The sequence below is a fragment of the Pomacea canaliculata genome, linkage group LG1 (genome assembly GCF_003073045.1).
Source record: "Pomacea canaliculata isolate SZHN2017 linkage group LG1, ASM307304v1, whole genome shotgun sequence".
NCBI lineage: Eukaryota > Metazoa > Mollusca > Gastropoda > Architaenioglossa > Ampullariidae > Pomacea > Pomacea canaliculata.
This window is the reverse complement of record NC_037590.1, coordinates 10,975,692-10,994,660: the sequence shown is the minus strand read 5'-3', so window position 1 is coordinate 10,994,660 and position 18,969 is coordinate 10,975,692. Positions and strand designations below refer to the sequence as shown.

Sequence of the window (18,969 nt, the reverse complement as noted above, 5' to 3'; positions counted from 1 at the left end):
GATAAATCATGATGACCTTTCAGTTAAATTGTTGTTGGCATTCTGGATTGTAATTGTTCTCTGGCTTGCAATAATGATTCACAAATCTGTCATGTAGCTGTAGGAGCATGAACAGCTGTACAGCCATAATGCTATTTTTTTTTTAAAGTGGAGCTGTTGTACCCATATATTACAATGGAGATTTTGTTGGGTTGAACATCCAACAATCTGTTTCAGACCAGTAAAAAAAATGCATTCCATCACAATCTGTTTAATTTTAATTATTAGCTGATTAATAGCTGCTAGGATTAAGATTAACCTACCTCTATGTCTCTCATGCGTACAAATAATGTGAATGAATGTCATTCAATGACTCCATGTAGTAAGTAAAAAGAGATCGAGTGTTATGTTCATATACATTTATATAGCAAATGCAGATATCTGTGATTCTTTTTATGTCATCTTCAGTGTTGTAGTGACTTATTATATTTTTTTAATGAGAGCATGTCAAAAGATTTGTCATTGTTGTCCAGATTCATCAGTTGAATTTCAGAAGCATAAGCTGTTGCAATCTCTAGGCGTCAGGCTCCCTTTCTTTTCAAAACTGCATTTAAACTGCAAATGGATTTCATAAAGTTTTAAGGTCACATTATATTTTGTATTTTCTGGTAGACGTGCTTCAATCTCACATTTCATTTTTTTAAAATTGTCATTCCGAATAAAATTTCGAGACTCCAAAAACCAAAGTACATGTATTTATAGTTGGCTCTTTTGCTTTTAGTTTGTATGTTTCTTTCATTTCTCTTTATATTATTCGTTTTGTCTTGTTTCTTTTAAAGAGGATTTTCATCTCACATCGACCTTCATAAGGCTAAAATTACCGCAGGGATGTCTTTCATTTGTTTCCACTCCGAAAGCGTACGCTGCGATGTATGTGAATCGTATTAGGGCTAGGGATGTGCGTGCCACAAGTCTCCCAGCGTACAACGTGATTGGCACGAGAGACTTGAACCTGAATCGGATGCGGCAGCTGACGTTACTGCTGGCCCAAATTTTGTTGAGCGTTCGAAATGAAATGGTTCTGTAGACTTCTCCGGATCTCCTACAAGGGAGCAAAAGACATCTCTGACATGACACCTTGCCAAAGACAGTTCTCCAAGGTTACTTTGAAGGCGGTTAACGCCGTGGTAAACAGAAAAAAAAAAAATGCTGAATGACTAACGTGAAGGAGTGGACCGGCTGTTCACGTGGGGACCTTCTCAAGTGCGCAAGACCGGCCCTACTGGCGTTAGTTCACCTTTTGCTACACTCCATCATGTCTCCTTTACGACAGTTACCAAATGAAATGATGTGCGGACAGGCTTACTGTGTGCGTGCGGTGTCTCTGAAGAACACTAAAATTTATAAAAGCCGACTTCAGCTTTGCCCGTTACGGTGTGAATGAAAGTAATTTTGACAGAAGTGCTGCAAGACAACAAAAATCGTTTTTATGCATATTTCAGCCATTGTGATTTAAGACTAGAAATGCACGAAGCCCAAGATAACTTCACGTCTCGATCCACTCACAAACTGGAAGACGATTTTTTCCAGTTAACTACTAAAACAAGGCAGGTTTGTACGAAGCTTCCGGTTTAGTCACAGGCGGTCCGGTGGCGTAACGGTAACACCTGTCACCAATACACTGAAGGTTGGCTATCCTGGGTTCATCTCTCGTCTCGGGCATGCTGTTCTTTCTCTGCAAGTGACATCTGTTTACAGGGCTGGCTGCCTTGTCGTGATATAGCCTTAATTGCTGGCTCGGCGTAAAACACCAATTCCCCTCCCCCCTCCGGTTTAGTCACTTTCATTGTTTAGGCTTCTCCAAGACTAACAGCGGAGAACTTCGCAAGACCTATGCGTTGGTCTCGGCAGACAGACAGCAATCCACCTATACACATCCGTGATTCAGTCTTGGAAATTAATTGCTCGAGGTTTGTCGTGACACTGCGTGCGCTGCTGTTTCAAGGGAAAGAAGCAAGAGCTTTTTACGTAAAACAAAACAAAACCAAATTTGAGAACTGGAGAAGTTTGACCTAAAAAACATCTTGAAAACAGCGTGTGGGATTTGTTTAAAAACCTGTGATGAATATCCGAGCCTTGTTAATCTGTGTGCAGACAATTGACAAGTCTGACGCGCTTGCGTGACTGTACAATTGAAACGCTCGTTAGAAAGCTTCACCCAAAAAGCAGCCTTTCTACAAACAGTAGTGCTCAGAGTGAGGGTTTTCGCGGGAAGTTAAACTCAGGTCATTTTACTGTTCGAAATCAAGCATTTGAACTTGGAACATAATCTTTTCTAATATTTTTTTCTGAAAGACCAAAACGGAATCACAAATTCTCACGCCAAAGATAAAATTCAAGCTGGCAAATTTATGGCTTACTTATTACTTTAGGCATGGATTTGAACCTCTCTGGGGATGACAGATTTGTACAAATGACGATATCTTTAGCCAGTAGTGTACCAATTTGTAACAGACATGATTAACTCTGTGACTTGGCCTCGTTATAGAATTTAATACGAAAATTCATCAGTAAGCAGTACAGAGATAAGTGTCCTTGGTATGGTGAACTGAGCTCAGTCCATGAATTTGCAAACAAAAAAAAAACCTGCACTGTTATACCCCTTTAAATGTCATGATCCAACCAAATAATGCCCGCTTATTCATTTTCTCAATGAAGATATGGTCTTACAGTAATTTGCAAGCAATATCATTATCTGTGTGGGGCGGCAAACTCGGTCAACCCAGCTGTTAAATAAGTTATCTGACTTCATAGAAGGTTGGGGAGGGTAAGAGCGAGGGAGAAGAGAAAGGTATCACTCGCAATAAAAATAAAAAAAAATAAATAAAATAAATAAATGAAAGCAAACCCTTAGCAAATAGCGGTAACACCTCATCCTTCGACAACTGGAAGCTTAGAGGGCTACCTGGCCTTCAGACACAATTACATAGAGGCATAGCAAAATTCTTTGCTTTTTCTACTTTTTTTTCTTAAACGTTTTTGTCGGTGCTAAGTATATAGATTCCTAAACATTCACTTTTAAAAATTATCTGATTATAGAAGATATTTTCGGTCTTAATATGCTTATGGATACTTACATGTAATAGAAGGCTATTACTTGAGAAACGTTTTGTTGAGTCTAAACCTAAACTCTTTGTTGTTATTGGTCGATCAGGCGTGCAATCAACAAACCTGTATGAATTATCTAAACAAACCTGTGTCCATGTGAATGTGAATGAAATTAGTGCCACTGTAATCAAAGAGTCATTTGCTTAAGTGGTTGCCACGAACTTGAGGATACAAAAGCCCTCTTACGCTCGACAGCACGCTCCTTCTTAATCATGTGTTTATTATCATTAAACTCTTATTGCGGTCACAACACTAGGCATTGTGTGTGTGTGTAGTAGTAGTAATAATAATGGGTATTTATAATGCACAGCACCATGACCAAGATAAATCGCACTCACTGCGAAGACTAGCAATGATGAATGAACAGATTGTGAGATACGTACAGGCACAGAACGTAGAGCAATGGAGGAAGAAGGTATGAAGGAGACTGTGAACAGTTGGAGCCGTACTTGATGGTTAACATGACAGACAATATTATAAAGGAGTTAAGAATAGTAAAGTAATTCAGGGAGAGTACTTATATGAACAGATATATTTTCAGAGAGTGTTTGAATGTAGCCTTGTAGTCCGAGTTGCGAATGTGATGTGGAAGAGAGTTTTACTGCTGAGCAGCACAGAGGGAGGACGTCCGTTGTCCGTGTGTGACTGTCTTTGTGGGAGGAGAGGATAGAATGCGGGAGTCTGCTGAGGAGCAAAGGTTTCGGGCAGGAGTGTGGACAGACAAGATTTTAAAAGTAGTTTGGGAGGGGGGGCAGCCTTCAAAGAATCCATAGCATAGTGTTGAGAGCTTGTAGTCTATTCTAGGTTTAACTGGTAGCCAGTAAAGAGAGTGAAGAAGTGGTGTGACCTGCTTACATTTGCAAGTCCGGAAAACAAGACGAGCAGCTGAGTTCTGGACTTTCTGAAACTTGTGGATGAGGTGCTGTGGACATCCAGGAAGAAGAGAGTTGCAGTAGTCTAGTTTAGACAGAACAAATGAGTTGATGAGAATTTTGGTCGTTGAGATGGACAGAGTGTGACGAATGGAGCTGATCTTCCGGAGCTCATAGTATGTGTGTGTATGTAGGGTGAGAAGGGGTGAAATGTTACCCACAGACGAAGGCTGCAGTACCTTGCGTTCTACATTCTTGGTTTTAATGGATGCTCTAAAATCTGCATAAGCAGTTTCCGCTCCCCCACCCTGCCCAAAGTGACAAGTTCAAACAGACGACACGATGACTCGTCACACCTCATGCGTGCCTCTAATAAACATTTGAGCCGTGAGAGGCGCGGCGCAAGCACAGGACACTTGCACACACAGGACCAGAGAAACCAACCAGTGAGGCTTGCTGAGAACTCTCACTTTAGTCAACCTGCCTCCACTCCAATGACGAGCATAATCAGCGAATGAAAAAGAATGCAGTTTGGGGTGACGTTAATTGTGTATCCAAGTGTTTTGATAACCGACATAAAATTGCGCTTAGTGTAAAAAAAAAAAAAGAGTCCTCTATCTGCAAGGAAGACAGAGTACGGTTCTTGGAAAAATTTCGTCTGGAAAATCCTTGAGAAGTTACCCACGTTTACTCCAAGTCAGAACTCTTTCGCAGTCGCCTCAGCTCAGCGGTTGTTGTGGAAAAAGTTTGCTACGCGGACATCGCAGTTAGCGTAAGTACGAGAAAATGTTTTCCTCAGGACATGATAATTTATGATCAAACCATCACCTGCCGGTTCTGCAACATACAAGCTGCCTTGCCACACCTCGGCAGGACAACAGCACATACAACTATTCCTAGCAGCTTCATTGGTAACACAAGTTCACTATGACACATGGCAGCTTCACAGGTCTTACTATTTTCACTTTTTTTTTCTCTCCAAACTTCACTCTTATTCTTTTGGGCTATTCCACGACACGCTTGTTCATGCTGAATGTGTTTCTCCGTTTTTGTTTTAAACTTTCTTTTTATTTTCAATTTGTTAATTGAGAGGCAGATGCTGCTCTTTTGGTTCGTGCTTTCGACGAGCGGAGACGAGTCCCCTGACAAAGACAGCGATGAAGTAATAAGCATCAGTTCTTCTTGAAGGTTTACGGCTTCAGAACCCTACACCACGTGCAAGATATGCACACAGAAGACACATCACCACGCACACACACCTAACTAACAGATGGGCCCGGTTCATAAGGTTGTAGCCCGCACGTATACAATCCTGACGTCCGTGCTGTTGACCTCTCTGAATGGTTATGTAGGCGTGTATCTCGAGAACGGAAGGAATGTATTCATCCAGATTATGGGAAATAGTATTGTGCGCTGAGCTTTACCTAATCAGTAGAAAACATTTTGCACCCTACAAGTCCTTTAAAGCTATTTTTTATCGTGGAATAAAATAGAGGGAGAAATAATAGGACGGCTTGATAAAACGTAGCACCTTTGCACTTGAATGACTCTTATTCATGTTTTCATGCTTTGGACGCACATCTGCCCTAGAACAAAACTTTAATTTCATGCGTTCACATGCAATTGCATCTTAGTTTAGTCACGTTGTTGTCACCTGTTTCATAACCACCAAAACTAGATCATATGTAGGTCGTTGTGCCAGAAATCATGCGTGCCATCAGACGAATATCAAGTTCGCCTTTGCCACATCTTTTCCCACATCCCATTTCTTATCTTGTGTATCGGGTTCCAGAGGACAGACCATTCACAAAAAGCCGAGTCAAACAAATAGGTCAGTGACAGAATTGCACCAAAGCACTATTTTTGTGTCAGTGCACTTTTTTCTTTTTGAATTTCACGCAAACCGCCAGTACCCTATGGTTGTTGATGCATTCTGTTTTGCAGTTCATCAAAAAAATCTCTTGCTCTATTGAGGGAGCAAGTGAAATCACATCGAGGAGTTACCTGTCGTACAAAAAAAAACAAACAAACAACAAAACACCAAACAGCTACCGGGTGTTATCGAACTCATAACTTTGATCACAATGTGGAGTTTTCAATAAATTTTGTAATCTGTCAGCTAAGCAAAGCAAAAAATTCATTGTGTTCATAGCTAACGGCAAGTCTTGTCAGTCCCTAAGACAATGTTTCAAGTAAAGGATGTATGGTAAACAAGCACTTGTCTTCTGACATGACACCAAGCTCTAGACCAGACCTGGGCAAACGCCGGCGCGCGGGCCGATCCGGCCCGCCTCCTGTCTCTGACCGGCCCGCCCGCTGGCCCGCCCGCCAGTAAATATACTATATATACAGTATTGGGTAAAACTGAGTTAACTATATTAGTCCGGCCCTCTAGAACCATCCCAGTTTCTCATCCGGCCCCTTGGGAAAATTAATTGCCCACCCCTGCTCTAGACAGTCTATAGCAGTACTAGCGGTCTACAGTAGACAAGATTCGACTTGATTTCATTATACAAGAACTTTTATTAAATATGAATATTGTATAAATCGATCTTCGAGACCTTGTCCTTTCATCACATTTTCCTCGACATACTTTAAGTTTTCAGGTTAGGTTGGCGGGCACAACTTCTAGGGTCACGCGCTGCGTCATAGGCCGGTCGATGTCACTAGAGGGGAGAGAGGATGTGATCGATGTTTGAGAGGGGATGGGCATGGCTTGGAGTTGTGTGACATTAATGAACTGCCTTTAATGGACCACGTGATAGGAATATTTTAGGGGTTTTTTGTGTTTTATTTTGTTTATTTTTTCTTGTTTGCACCGGTTTATTTTAGTGTCGGACGTGGAGCACACGATGGAGAGCGACTGCAGCGAGCAGCTTACGGAGGTCCATGCAGTGACCTAATTTGTTTGAGATAGCGCCGCCTAGCGGGCCGCCATTTTGGTATGGTCGTCACCCGTTACTCGATAACAAAGTTGCGCCTGTAACAGGATGACCCTATCAACTTTAAATAATGTAAACAGTAAGGCATGGAAAAAAGCTCACAAATAAAAAACAGAGACAGAGACACTATTGTTCATTGGGAGCCTTTCTATACTCAGTCATGTCTGCATCACACCTTTTACTCAAACGGATGAGCTACACTTGGTCACCGAAGGTATATTAAACAAATTCTATTGCACTCTTAAGGTTAAATGCAAATATTGAATTAAATTCAGGAATTCAAAACAATGGCAACACTTACCATTTTAATCTGGGGTGTGAAAAGGTTTTTATTTCTTGATCCCGGATCCTGATTGGAAGAAAACAAATCGTAGCATACCGTCTTCTAGTAAGAGGTAAGTTTCCGTGAAAACTTCCATCAGTTCTCTACTGATCGACCACTCTGACGCAGTTGAGATAAAATAATAAAATAAAAGTTTAGCCTGCTGGCCTTAAGTCATTCTAGGGAACGACTTGTGGAAGGCGGACTTTCAGAGTCTTATTGCAGTGCACTCTCAGTTGTTTGCAGGTCCAGGTGTCGTCTGCTGGAGGCAATGGCGGGCGATTACAGCATCAACACAGGTCGCGTTCGCACCTTCGGGCCGGTGGATTACGCACTTTTTGTCCTCACCCTGCTGGTATCAGCGGGCATCGGCCTCTTCTACGCTATCTGGGACCGGAAGCGGAACACGACTCAGGAGTTCCTCTTAGGCGGCAAGAAGATGCCTGTCTTCCCGGTCGCCATGTCTTTGGTGGTGACCTTCATGTCTGCCCTGACGTTGCTGGGCAACCCTGCTGAGATGTACAACTACAACACTATGTGGTGGTACCTCGTCGTGGCTTTCATCTTCGCCATTGCCGGGGCCTGTCGCATCTTCATCCCGTTCTTCTACAACCTTGGTGTCACCAGTACTTTTGAGGTGAGCAACTCTTTCACATCCCTGTCTGTAAAGTGTCCCGTCACACGCATGTACCTCCTATCAAGCCCGAATGCGCACATGTATGTGTCCTTTTGTTCAACAACAACACATACAGATCCGCTACTACAGGACTTCTCTAATCTTAATAATACAAATTTACTGCGACTCGTTCCGGAAGTACTTCCACACACACAGCAGCTGACTGCGAGGGACGGAAAGCTCCCGCCCGGGCACACAGTTCGTTAACCTCTGTTTCACACTGACCAGTACATTTCCCCCTCACGGTCTGAGTGCCGGGTAGCTAAACAAAAGCATAGACTACGTTGCGTAGTTGCCTTTCGTTAACCAGGTACGAGGTACTCTGTAGTACTCAGTTTCTGGGATGTACTGGCCACAGTCTCCTCCCACTAGGCTGCGCTCTCATAGGGGTCAGCTCTACTCCAGCGACGACTTCGCAAACTGTCAATTGTCACTTGCACACTGACGTACTTCGAAACAAAGGAACGAAGCATCTCCCTGAGTTATCCACAAGGCAGCACAGATAAGATGCCCATTAATCCAGACGAGGGACCGGGCTTGGACCAGTCGTCCTCTGTAGGATCGGCAAACGGTGTGCGCTGTCTCTCCGCCTCCCAAAACTGTTCCTAAAGTATAATGAAATACTATTTTAATAATCAGCACAAATTTACAGTATTGTTTGACCGGAAAATTCCCCAAACCAATTCATTTTCAGATACCAAAAGTACATCAAATACGATCATACCGTGCCAGCGGACCGGTCTTCATTTCGCAGCCATCATGCTTCCTCGGGAAGGGAAAGACTGGCCACTCGTTTACAATTTAACATCACACTTGTTAAACAACTCCAAACAACTCGCTCAGTCGCTCACTCTTCTCACTTTTCACGTGCAGCGCAAAATGTCCGCAGGTAACATACTGACACGGACTGCTAACTCCAATGTTCAAAACTCACATCGGCGCAAGGAAATGGTTTGGGCTTACAGAGATCCCCTGCAGTTATTAAATTCCCTTCCTCTGCAGCTCTCCTACAAAATAATGGCAGTCTTAATTGCTGAATTCTTCTGTAACTTAACATAAAACTCTGCCAAAGAAAAATTTTCTAAGTACAGCAAATCTCTCTTACATCCTTTCCCTCTTTCTTCTGAAAGAACAATCTGTTAATTTAATGCGGTCAACGATTATTAGCCTCCAGGTGTGTCAGATAATGTAAACCTTCCTTGACTGGACATCGACAACTGTTTTTCAGGCAGGTGAATGTATGAAAATAGTATACATCCCCTATACCATCTAGTTTGATCTTGATAAAAGAGAAGGCAGCCAAAGTCGATTTATTAATGCTTTTGTTTGCTAATGAAGTTATTCTCTTCTCGGATATGGCGACTGAATTGAAGAAACAGTTGAACGACTTGTGATTAACTTAGACAAACAATGGTTAACACAGACATATCAAACATTCTTCTGTTTCTTGGGACAGGGGAAACAAATATTTCGAACTGAATACTGTGAACCTGTACAGCGATTTGGGTGTGCTTTTGTCTGTGATGTTGTCCTTTATGCATACAATACAATACACCACTCTTTGTTTTGAATTTCTTCTTCATCTTAAAATAGCAGCACAGCCAGAGCAACAGACCATTTATAATCAGAATCGTGATGTTAGAATGTGCGGTCATGACTGTACTGAGGGCTCGGTAATTCAGTATAATACTACAGGGACATGACTTTCAATGTTTTAAGCGGTTTGACAGTTGCTATTTTTTATGCAGTCTTTGTTTTGTTTTGTTTATTTGGGTTTTATATTTTAATTGTCTTGCTTATATCTGTTATATTTTTTTATATATAATGCTATTGTTCTGGACCGGAGTTCTAAAGTTCAGTTAAGTGTCCTTTTCATAACCTCATCTGTGTTCACTATCCTCAGTCCCCCAAAATAACAAAGAAAAATCAACAACTTCGTTTTCTTTTTACACGAAAGACTTACATTGGGACTGTGTTCGTCGGTACTTCAGTATGTAATAAGGCGACAGTGACTTTTAATTTCACTCCACGCACGAAGTGTAAGAACGTACTGATATCTTCTCTCGCTCTATCCAGGTGTAGTGATACCTTCAAATGCTCTTAGCCTCTTTTATTTTACCTTAGAAAGGTATAATCAGGACATGCCAACTCTAGTCCCTTACAAATGAACACACCTTCCTCTTTGCAGTACCTGGAAATGCGCTTCGACAAGCATGTGAGAATATTGGGTTCAAGTCTTCTTATACTGCAAACGGTGAGCAGTAAATTGCAACTGAATCTTGACATAGTACAGTGTTCATTTGAGTCAGAAACACACTGTTTATCATGGATGCAAAAGTTCAACAAAGCTACAACTTTTAAGAATTAAGTGCAGGTGTGTGAGGGGAACTCGAAGGGAGAAAGGGAAGAACCAACGTCGTTCTAAAGTCTTATTCAGAATGTTACACAATGCATACAAAATTGTAGAGAGAGAGATATGGATGACTATATGGGCGCATTTTTTTACCGGGAAGAGGGGAGGAGAGATGAACCCTAAATGCGGAAAAGCATTGCTAAGCATTGAATCAGTATTGATGGCCATTCTGAACTTGTTTCATTCTCATGTTTCTCATTTTCCAGTTGCTGTATATGGCATTTTTGCTGTATGCACCATCGCTTGCTTTAAATCGCAGGTAAATTATCTGTACTTTCTTTTTTAATTTAAAAAATTACATTACTTTTTTAATTCGACATCTAAGACAGCATGGGAAACATTCTTCACAAACCCTTTATCCTTCCCTTCCCTACCTGACAAAAGACGAGTAAGTTTGTAACGCATGCTCTGAACATCCTTCCCCTCTTCCCCGTTACATCACAGCACGAAAAGTGTCTGCTTATAGAGTAGTAATCATCACACTATACTGGTGTAACTTTTTAACAACCCCCCCCCCTCCCCAAAACAAATTATACATATCGCTTATCTCATACTTGGGTTAAAAAGATGCAGATTTTGTTTCCAGTCACAGGGCTTCATCTGTGGGGCTCTGTTGTCGGCATGGGGTTTGTTGTGACCTTCTACACGACTCTGGTAAGATGTTTGCTGATTACAGCACAATAAAACAATTTCTTCCTTCAAGAGCCCCTGTTGTATCTCATGTCCTCACCCGATCCTCTTAAATGCTCTTTGTGTCGTAATACTTGTTACTCAGTGTGTCGCTCTTCGTGTGTCAGATTCTTTGTCTGTTGGTTTGTTTGTTTGTCTGTTTGTTTGACTCACTACGTTTTAATGATGCGAGAGGTAAAGAGTACGCCGATGACAAAATTGTTTTTGTGGGAACATGCAGGGCGGGATGAAGGCGGTGCTGTGGACAGACACCTTTCAGGCCGGGGTCATCTTTGCTGGTCTGCTGGCGGTACTCATCCAAGGTTCTATCGTCATGGGCGGCTTCGGCAACGCCTGGCTCATCGCTAGCAATCGCTCCAGAATCGTCTTTGACGAGTAGGCGCTGTTCACGGGTGTGACGTATCGCACGCGATAAAAAGTTGAAGTTTATGACCTTCTGTGCTAGTTATCATCGATGAAAACGACAATATTTTATTGATCCTTATGAAAATTACACACTATCATCATCGTCATCCTTGTAAAAAAAAATCATCAATCATAACCATCATCAGTATTTCATCAGCAGTTTGATTCCTTGCAGATTTGACTTTGACCCCAAGACTCGACACACGGTATGGTCAATGGTTGTTGGCGGTCTCTTCTTCTGGGTCTACCTGTACGGCATTAACCAGGCACAAGTACAGCGCTGCCTGTCTTGCCCTAGCGTCAAGAAAGCCCAGATGTAAGCATGCTTTACTAAGCAACATTAGAAAACCCTTTACTCATCTTGAACCTATAGCCCGTAGAGATAAAGTGTTCTCAGTATTAACTCTTTTTCTCTGTCCACATTTTTATTTTTAACTGATTGAAAGAGGAAGAGAGAGCGTGTGTGTGAGTATATCAGGGAAGATGGAGTCTCATTATGTTAATCCCAAGTTAAGACGCCAAGTATCTACGGTCTGGCGTATCTGACGTCACTCTGACCCGAGGTCATGGCGATGATTTGATGATGAGGTGACCTCACTGTGCAGGGCTATGTTCCTGAACATGCCGGGACTGATTCTCATCGTCAGTCTCTGCTGCATGATCGGCATCGTCATGTTCGCCTTCTACGCCGACTGCCACCCGATTACGTTTGGCCTCGTTACAAAAACTGACCAGGTGAGTCCCACACAATCATAGAAACACAACATGGACGTGTGTTGGGAGGATGTGGGATAAAGCTTTATTTGGGTTATCAAAATGAGCAGTTATATAAAGCTTTACAGTGCTAAGTCCCTGTCTATGATGGAGTGTCACTAAAACTAGAACAAGAACATGTCAAGACTGTGACCCCGATACCTTTGCTCTGGGACTAAAGGCTCCTCATGCTCATGTCGCAGCTCATCCCACTTTTTGTGATGGACATCTTGGGACACGTTGACGGCCTTCCTGGAGTATTTCTGTCCTGCGTCGTCAGTGGCAGCCTGAGGTGAGTATCTGGTACTGATGTCATGTTCTCTCTAGCTACACTAGCCTCATAAGCATGCGGTCTAGTAACGCTGGTCATAAGTGTGCTACACTGACGTCATGTATGTGCGGCTTATGTTACGCTTGTGACAAGCAACTGTCGCTATGGCGACAAACATTTGATGACTTCATCATTTTTAGCGCTGTGTTTAATTAATTTCGCAGTTCGTTGTCGTCGGGACTGAACGCTCTGGGAGCAGTTACGTTTAGTGACATTATGCAGACCAGCCATTGCTGTAAAAACGTCTCGGAATTCCGCTCCGCCATGATCTCAAAATTACTCGGTGAGTAACCTGCTGTAAACCTTTGTGAAAACTGCAAAAGTCACGTGCGTTTTACTCAGGTGACTACAAAAGGTTCGCAAAATTGCGCACCTAGGCTGACTAAATGAACACAAACTGTGGTCATAATTATTATGCTAGTGTTCGATAGCGGAAGGATATTACCGGAAACTGTTAATTTGTCGTATCCGATATTTTATATTTTGTCAAGTACTGTAATTATCAAGGAGAGTATTAACAAACCTTATAGGTAATTTTTTTTTCGTGCATTGCATCCTCCTGTTGTCTGTCTGTCGCAGTGGGTTTCTATGGATTGTTAGCCATCGCTCTTGCGTGGGTTGTCTCTCATCTGGGCTCCGTGCTTGAGGTCTGTAAGTTTAGAGAACTATTTTATAAACCGCAATTTCTTCAATTTCAAAGTGAATATTATCTAAGAGCAGATTGCTCCTTTTGTCAAAAGCACGAATCTTTAAGAAAGAACAATTAAAAATGTTATGCCACACTTACAGTGCTTAACCGAAATGTTGCTACATGATTTGCGATCAGTAACGCACGCAACTGCTTCAAATTTCATTAAATTTTTAAACTTAATATTTGATACATTTGTAGTAGGAAATCATGTGTTTTACAATTAAATGTCTTAGTAAGAATACGTAATTGACTTCATACCTGATTTACATTCCAGGCCATTTACATAGTGTTTGGAATACTCAATGGCCCTGTGCTGGGGGTTATCACATTTGGGATGTTCTTCCCTTGGGGCAACAAGTGGGTGAGTTGTTAAGTGGTAGAGAGCATTCCTGGTCAAAAAGGATGATTGCACGCGCACACACATATTAAAAAACAAAAACAAAAACAGGAAGACTCATGCACGCGTACAGTGCGCTGACGACTTGCGTCTGCTTGGTGCTACAGGGCGCTTTCTTCGGGACCATGACCTCTCTGGTACTACTGCTGTGGATAGGACTGGGGGCCTTCTTTAACGACATCAAAACACCGCTGTCAGTGACCAGTACAACGGCCTGCAACTGGACGACCAAGGCAGGCATCACAGAGCCTAATGTCACCCTGACCACCACCGCCGTCACCACCACGACTATAGTGACCCATTCGTCTTCCGCTGGGTAACTTGTCTTCTCACCCAGAGTTTAATTTCTATAAAGCACAAATTAATCACAATGCTACATGATGATGATGATGATTACAACGACGACGACAACGATAGAGATGATTTTCAACTACAGTGTATGTTGGTATTTTCTTAAAAATCAAATACCAAATAATAATGGATGTAGGTACTTAGGTACTAAAACATTTACGAACGTTCATCTACAGATTCAAACAACATATTTTTGTGTAGAAATAAATGCTTCTAGTAAGTCACAGCCACCGATCCAAAGTGAGTTCGCTGAATTGCACTGAAAATGAAAAGATCATGCTTAACGACAACAGATAGTAGTTAACATAGTTTTCTAGGTAGCTGTCCATTTTGGAGTAATCTGAGGCGGTTCCAGTTAGATTATAGGTGTTTCTTTTTGAATTGATTATGCGTATTGTATAATTTATCAAATGGGTGGCGTGAATTTTTCCACACTCTTTTCTTTTCCCTATTCCTCTCTGGAGATATATCTCCCGCTCGCTGTTTGAATTTCCCCTTCCACATCAATACTCAGCTACTTGCTTTCCATTTATTTCCCTTCACAAATAACTCTTTAACAAATGGGTTCTAGCACATTTGACGATACATTCAGAAAAATCTGTTAGTAAGCACAAACAACGAGCAAAAGGGAAATTTCAATGTGTAGAAAACTTTCATACTAAAACACTATTTAAGCGCTGATTTTTACCGTGAGTTTTTAACTTGTTAGATGAAGTCGACTATAAACAGTACAGTCGAACTAGGAATCACAAGTAAAAAAGATAACATAGAAAGGATATGTCTAAAGAAATGACACAAGCTTTTTTTAAAAAAGAAACTTCGACCACTATGCACCTAATTGAATCTGTACCGTTTATAGTCATGTAGTCCTTCATATGAAGCTTTATCTGCTGGTAGTCATCACTGTAGGAATTGCTGCTTTTAATGGACTGTTTGTCTTTCACTTTGTCCGTCCGCCAGAGTGCTGGAGCCGCTGTACCAAATGTCATACATGTGGTACACGGGACTGGGCATGATCTTGGTGTGGGGGCCTGGCATCGTCATCAGCTTCTTCACGGGTCAGTGAAGTCATCTAGGTCTCATTCTGCCACACATGGTTGCACATCATTTTCTGTAAACGGCGAAGAAGTGAGGAAAAGCGTTAAAACCCACAGGAGTGCACTTTTTCTGCAAATATTTAACTTTCGTTACAAGATATTCAGGTGTCTTAGTCATTGTTGAGGACACTTTACACCACATGGGGACACTCTTTCCTGATTATTTCTCCTGGTGTTTATTAAAAATATACAATCCAGTAATTTAGTACTGTAAATGAGGACATAATGACACTGCTTTAAAGATCTAGTTGGGCGTAGTTTTTTTTATAATAATTGATAAAACTTATTGCGAGATACACGCCTAAGAAAATCTTCTTACAATGAGACAGCGACAGGTCAAACTCGTGACATCACATTTGTCACCGATATGCTGAATTCTAACACGGTCTCAATTCTTCCACTGGCTGAAGCCTTGAAAATGTAAACGCATCCATGTACATTGTACAATCCTGACATCTGTATTGTCGAAATTTTTCTGTGCCTGTATCGTGAAAACAGAAGTGTGCGTGTTGGGTAGGAAAATATATCAGACTTTGGAAAATAGTATAATGCCCTAATCTTAAACCCGTCGTTAGAATAAAAGTTGCAGCCGACTACACTCTCCGAGTTAAGCCTTATTAGTCAAATCACATTTTTTATTTCATTTGTCTGTCTGTTTATGTCTTTTCTTGTTCTCTCTCTCTCACGCTCTCTCTCTCTCTCTGTCTCTCTCTCACACACACACAGGATTCTTACATTCGTCGAAGTCATTTCCCTTCTGTGTTTGGAATTGCAGGCTTCACTAAACCGACCTCAATTGATCCCCGTTTGATCTGCCCCATCTTCGATAAGCTCTTCCCCTGTCTTCCCGAGAAGATTCTCAAGCCCCTTCGCTTTGGCATCGTGCATAAAGGGGTGAGTATTCAGGAGACTGAGACTGTCAAATATCTACTGTCAAAACCACTGTTCATGTTTGTGATTTGTCTGTATTTTTTCTTGACTTTATAAGACTGACAAGACAAGACAAGACAGACTCACTCTATATCAGACCTGAACGGGTGCGCCCTACCCGATAGCCGCGCGTCTCTGTTATTGGACAGGAAATAGACTATGAAAAGAGCGTATGATACAGAAAGGACGAGAAAAGACAGGCATAGATAAGCACCGGATGACAATAACCCACAACACAAACAACTTGACCTTTTCACAACAATATCGTATGTGTTCCCGTCGCCAAACTCAGTTATTTTTTCTTCCATTTTACATCGTTTCAGTCGTTTGTGGTACATAAATCAAACATACGTCATACATAAGTCATAGCTATAGTGATGTCGACACATTCAACAAGAATAGAGCTCAAGAAAGTGGGAGAGAGAGAGGTAACTAATTAAGTAGTCCGCGATACAAGCATCTACTTCTAGAACATTAGCACCAGTATTCTTTGATCAAAGTCAGTGAGCGATTGGCATGTAGCATGTGATGGATATCTGCATGGTATGTCTATGTATTTGTACGTGCGTATACACTAGGAAGGAAATGAATAAGAAAAGCCCTCGACTAATGATCGTACGAATAATCTGTCAACGTTTATGCTGTCTTGTACAAGACTATTTTGCCCACCGGCTTGTGCCACCCATGCGTAGACCACATTTTATTTTGTCCTTAGTGTCATCAGTTTGTCCAAAATGGAACTTTGAGCTAACAGAACGGATGTGGATGTAAGTTTCATAATTCTACCCAAAACTTTGAGCCAAACTGTAATCATCCATCATATTATTTTTCTGTCAGTTCCTTTTTCTATCTTTGTGTGGTCTGACCTCGTGCACTCTATATGTGTGCAGAAATATGACCGGAGCGCATCAAAGAGCACCATCTACAATATACAATCTGGCTCTGCTTCTTCCCTCAACAAAAATCCTGAATTCTCGAAAGAGCGAGATGGTGACAACACATTCGTCAAGCCTACTCGTGAGGAAGATGACACACCGAAAGTGAAAATAATTATTGGTGATGGGAATATTAATGAGGCATTCGCACCTGGAGAAAGTTTCGAAAACGGAGTAGTACAGACTCGACTGTAAACACTTTCATGTGGTAGATGGTAATATTAGCTTTTGATTTAAAGCAGGGCCTTTAAACATAGACTGGATCTGATATTTGTCACTCTACCACCACTGAGGCTCAGACACCTTTTATCAGCTTGCTTTAGAGAATATTGTTGTGCTCACTATGCTTGCATGTTAAACAGAGATGTATTTCTAAATAATAGGTGTAGCACTTTCCAAAGTTTTTTACAACTTTTAAAATTAACTCACAATCAAATCTTTATGTCCTGATTTGTAAACATATTTGTAAACATTGATTTTGTCTCACGTCTATGTCTGCACCGATGAGTGTTTAACTGAGGAAAAGCAAACCTGGAGGTAGGGGTTTATCTCCGTTTCCTAACTGTGGCTCCAAATGCTTTTCTTTGTTCTGTATTATACTTAGTATATAACACTATTACTTAAGCCAGGCAGGGGTGCTTACGGCTGAAATGTTTCAAAGGTAACCAGGTGAGGATCTGTAATAAAGCCTTACAACACAATCTCTCTTAATTTCACCAGTGTAAACAATGTGATTATTTTGTTTTCTACCTACCTGGTTATACTAGTCTGCTCCAGTTCAGTTTCCTTAATTCTCCCTGTCCGTTGCTTTCTTTATAATCTCTATACTTTAAAACAAAGGTTATAGTTTGCAAGTCTTTGTGAGTTCACACCTCTCTAGTACTCAATGCGTGTCGCCGGATACACAGTCGCAGCTGCACACTCACAGGCCACGACACCACAGTCACAACCTGCAGCGTGGAACTATAGGGAAACAAACAAACAAACAAAAATTGTCTATTGATGGTTCTAGCAGGATGGACGACAAAACGCTGGAGAACTGTTACTCAGTCTTGTCTCCTCCCTGCTCTCTCCCGATGGGACGACCGGGCGCTGACTGTTCTTGTCACAGGCGGACTCTGTGTTAGTCCGTGCCACAGATCAGGTGGCCGGAACATAGGTGAAGGGAGATGATCGAGGAAAAATTCCAGTCCAAGTAGGAGAAACACAAGAAAAGGAAGAAGCGTGTTTAACGGCGTGAGTAAAACTCTTCCCTCCTTTCAAGCCCATTCCCAACCAAGACCTTTTACAATGTCACTACTTATGATCTGGCGTGCAAAGCTCCCCTGAAGCTATTGAATTGGAATAAGTGAGAACAGAGATAACAGCAGCAACACAGAGATAAAATTCTCTAACAATCAGAAAGAAACGATTCCAGCGCAAAACAAACTGGCTTGCTTGCACACAAACTCGCACTCGCCGATCAAAGCAGTTCAAGACCAGAGGATGCAGTAGAATATTGCACACTTACCAACATGGCTTCGTAGGTTAATCGCATGTCAAATATCGGCTCCGGCATAAGGACTATACTGTTTTGCAACACCTGACCCCTCCGGCACCACCTGGCGGTTGAAGGTGAATGATCAAGATGCGCTAAATTTCGAGGTTCGAAACGATGCCCAGTACCAACACCCTAGCACGCCTAGAGGGATGGACAGCCGTCCATGAAATGAACAGCACGGCTCTAGAAGTGCTATGACAGCACCTTCCAACACCTTTGCGCAGGAAAGAACTCTAGCCCAGTGGGCATGGATATATACACCATTATCATGTTTTGTTTCCTCTCTAATATACCAGTGTTTATGGCCTTCATCCGTTACTGTCTCTCCAAATCCCGTCCATCATCCATCTGATTTCTAGCAGGCCCCTTATGTCACATTTGTAGTGTTTGATCTCGCGTGTGTGTTCATCACCTTCCGTGTTGGTGTAATGTGCGGACATTCCATGTACCGATAGTAGTTCTTTCTTGGACTGATAC

General features: G+C 41.8%; 2 protein-coding genes across 2 annotated transcripts in view; both read left to right on the top strand.

Annotated features, from left to right (window-relative positions):
• The first annotated feature begins 3,912 nt into the window (after positions 1-3,912).
• The window catches only part of LOC112563393 (sodium-coupled monocarboxylate transporter 2-like), a 48,034-nt gene continuing 32,977 nt past the window's right edge, over positions 3,913-18,969 (top strand). The window contains exon 1 of the mRNA XM_025237331.1: positions 3,913-4,791. The gene's annotated coding sequence lies outside the window, so the exon portion shown is untranslated. The remainder of the gene's footprint in view (positions 4,792-18,969) is intronic.
• On the top strand, positions 10,149-17,653 carry LOC112563450 (sodium-coupled monocarboxylate transporter 2-like). The gene is made up of 14 exons (XM_025237334.1): positions 10,149-10,213; positions 10,579-10,631; positions 10,959-11,026; positions 11,283-11,437; positions 11,643-11,783; positions 12,073-12,202; positions 12,424-12,512; positions 12,716-12,834; positions 13,131-13,198; positions 13,517-13,603; positions 13,747-13,955; positions 14,951-15,048; positions 15,863-15,981; positions 16,908-17,653. The coding sequence occupies exons 3-14, from the start codon at positions 10,994-10,996 to the stop codon at positions 17,145-17,147; spliced, it is 1,488 nt and encodes a 495-aa protein (XP_025093119.1). The 5' UTR covers positions 10,149-10,213; positions 10,579-10,631; positions 10,959-10,993; the 3' UTR covers positions 17,148-17,653.

Excerpts from the sequence above, each read along its gene's own strand:
- LOC112563450 (XM_025237334.1), top strand. The coding sequence starts at position 10,994 with ATGGGGTTTGTTGTGACCTTCTACACGACTCTG. Across the intron at positions 13,199-13,516 it reads ATCTGGGCTCCGTGCTTGAG|GCCATTTACATAGTGTTTGG; the intron begins GTCTGTAAGTTT and ends TTTACATTCCAG. Across the intron at positions 15,982-16,907 it reads TTGGCATCGTGCATAAAGGG|AAATATGACCGGAGCGCATC; the intron begins GTGAGTATTCAG and ends ATATGTGTGCAG.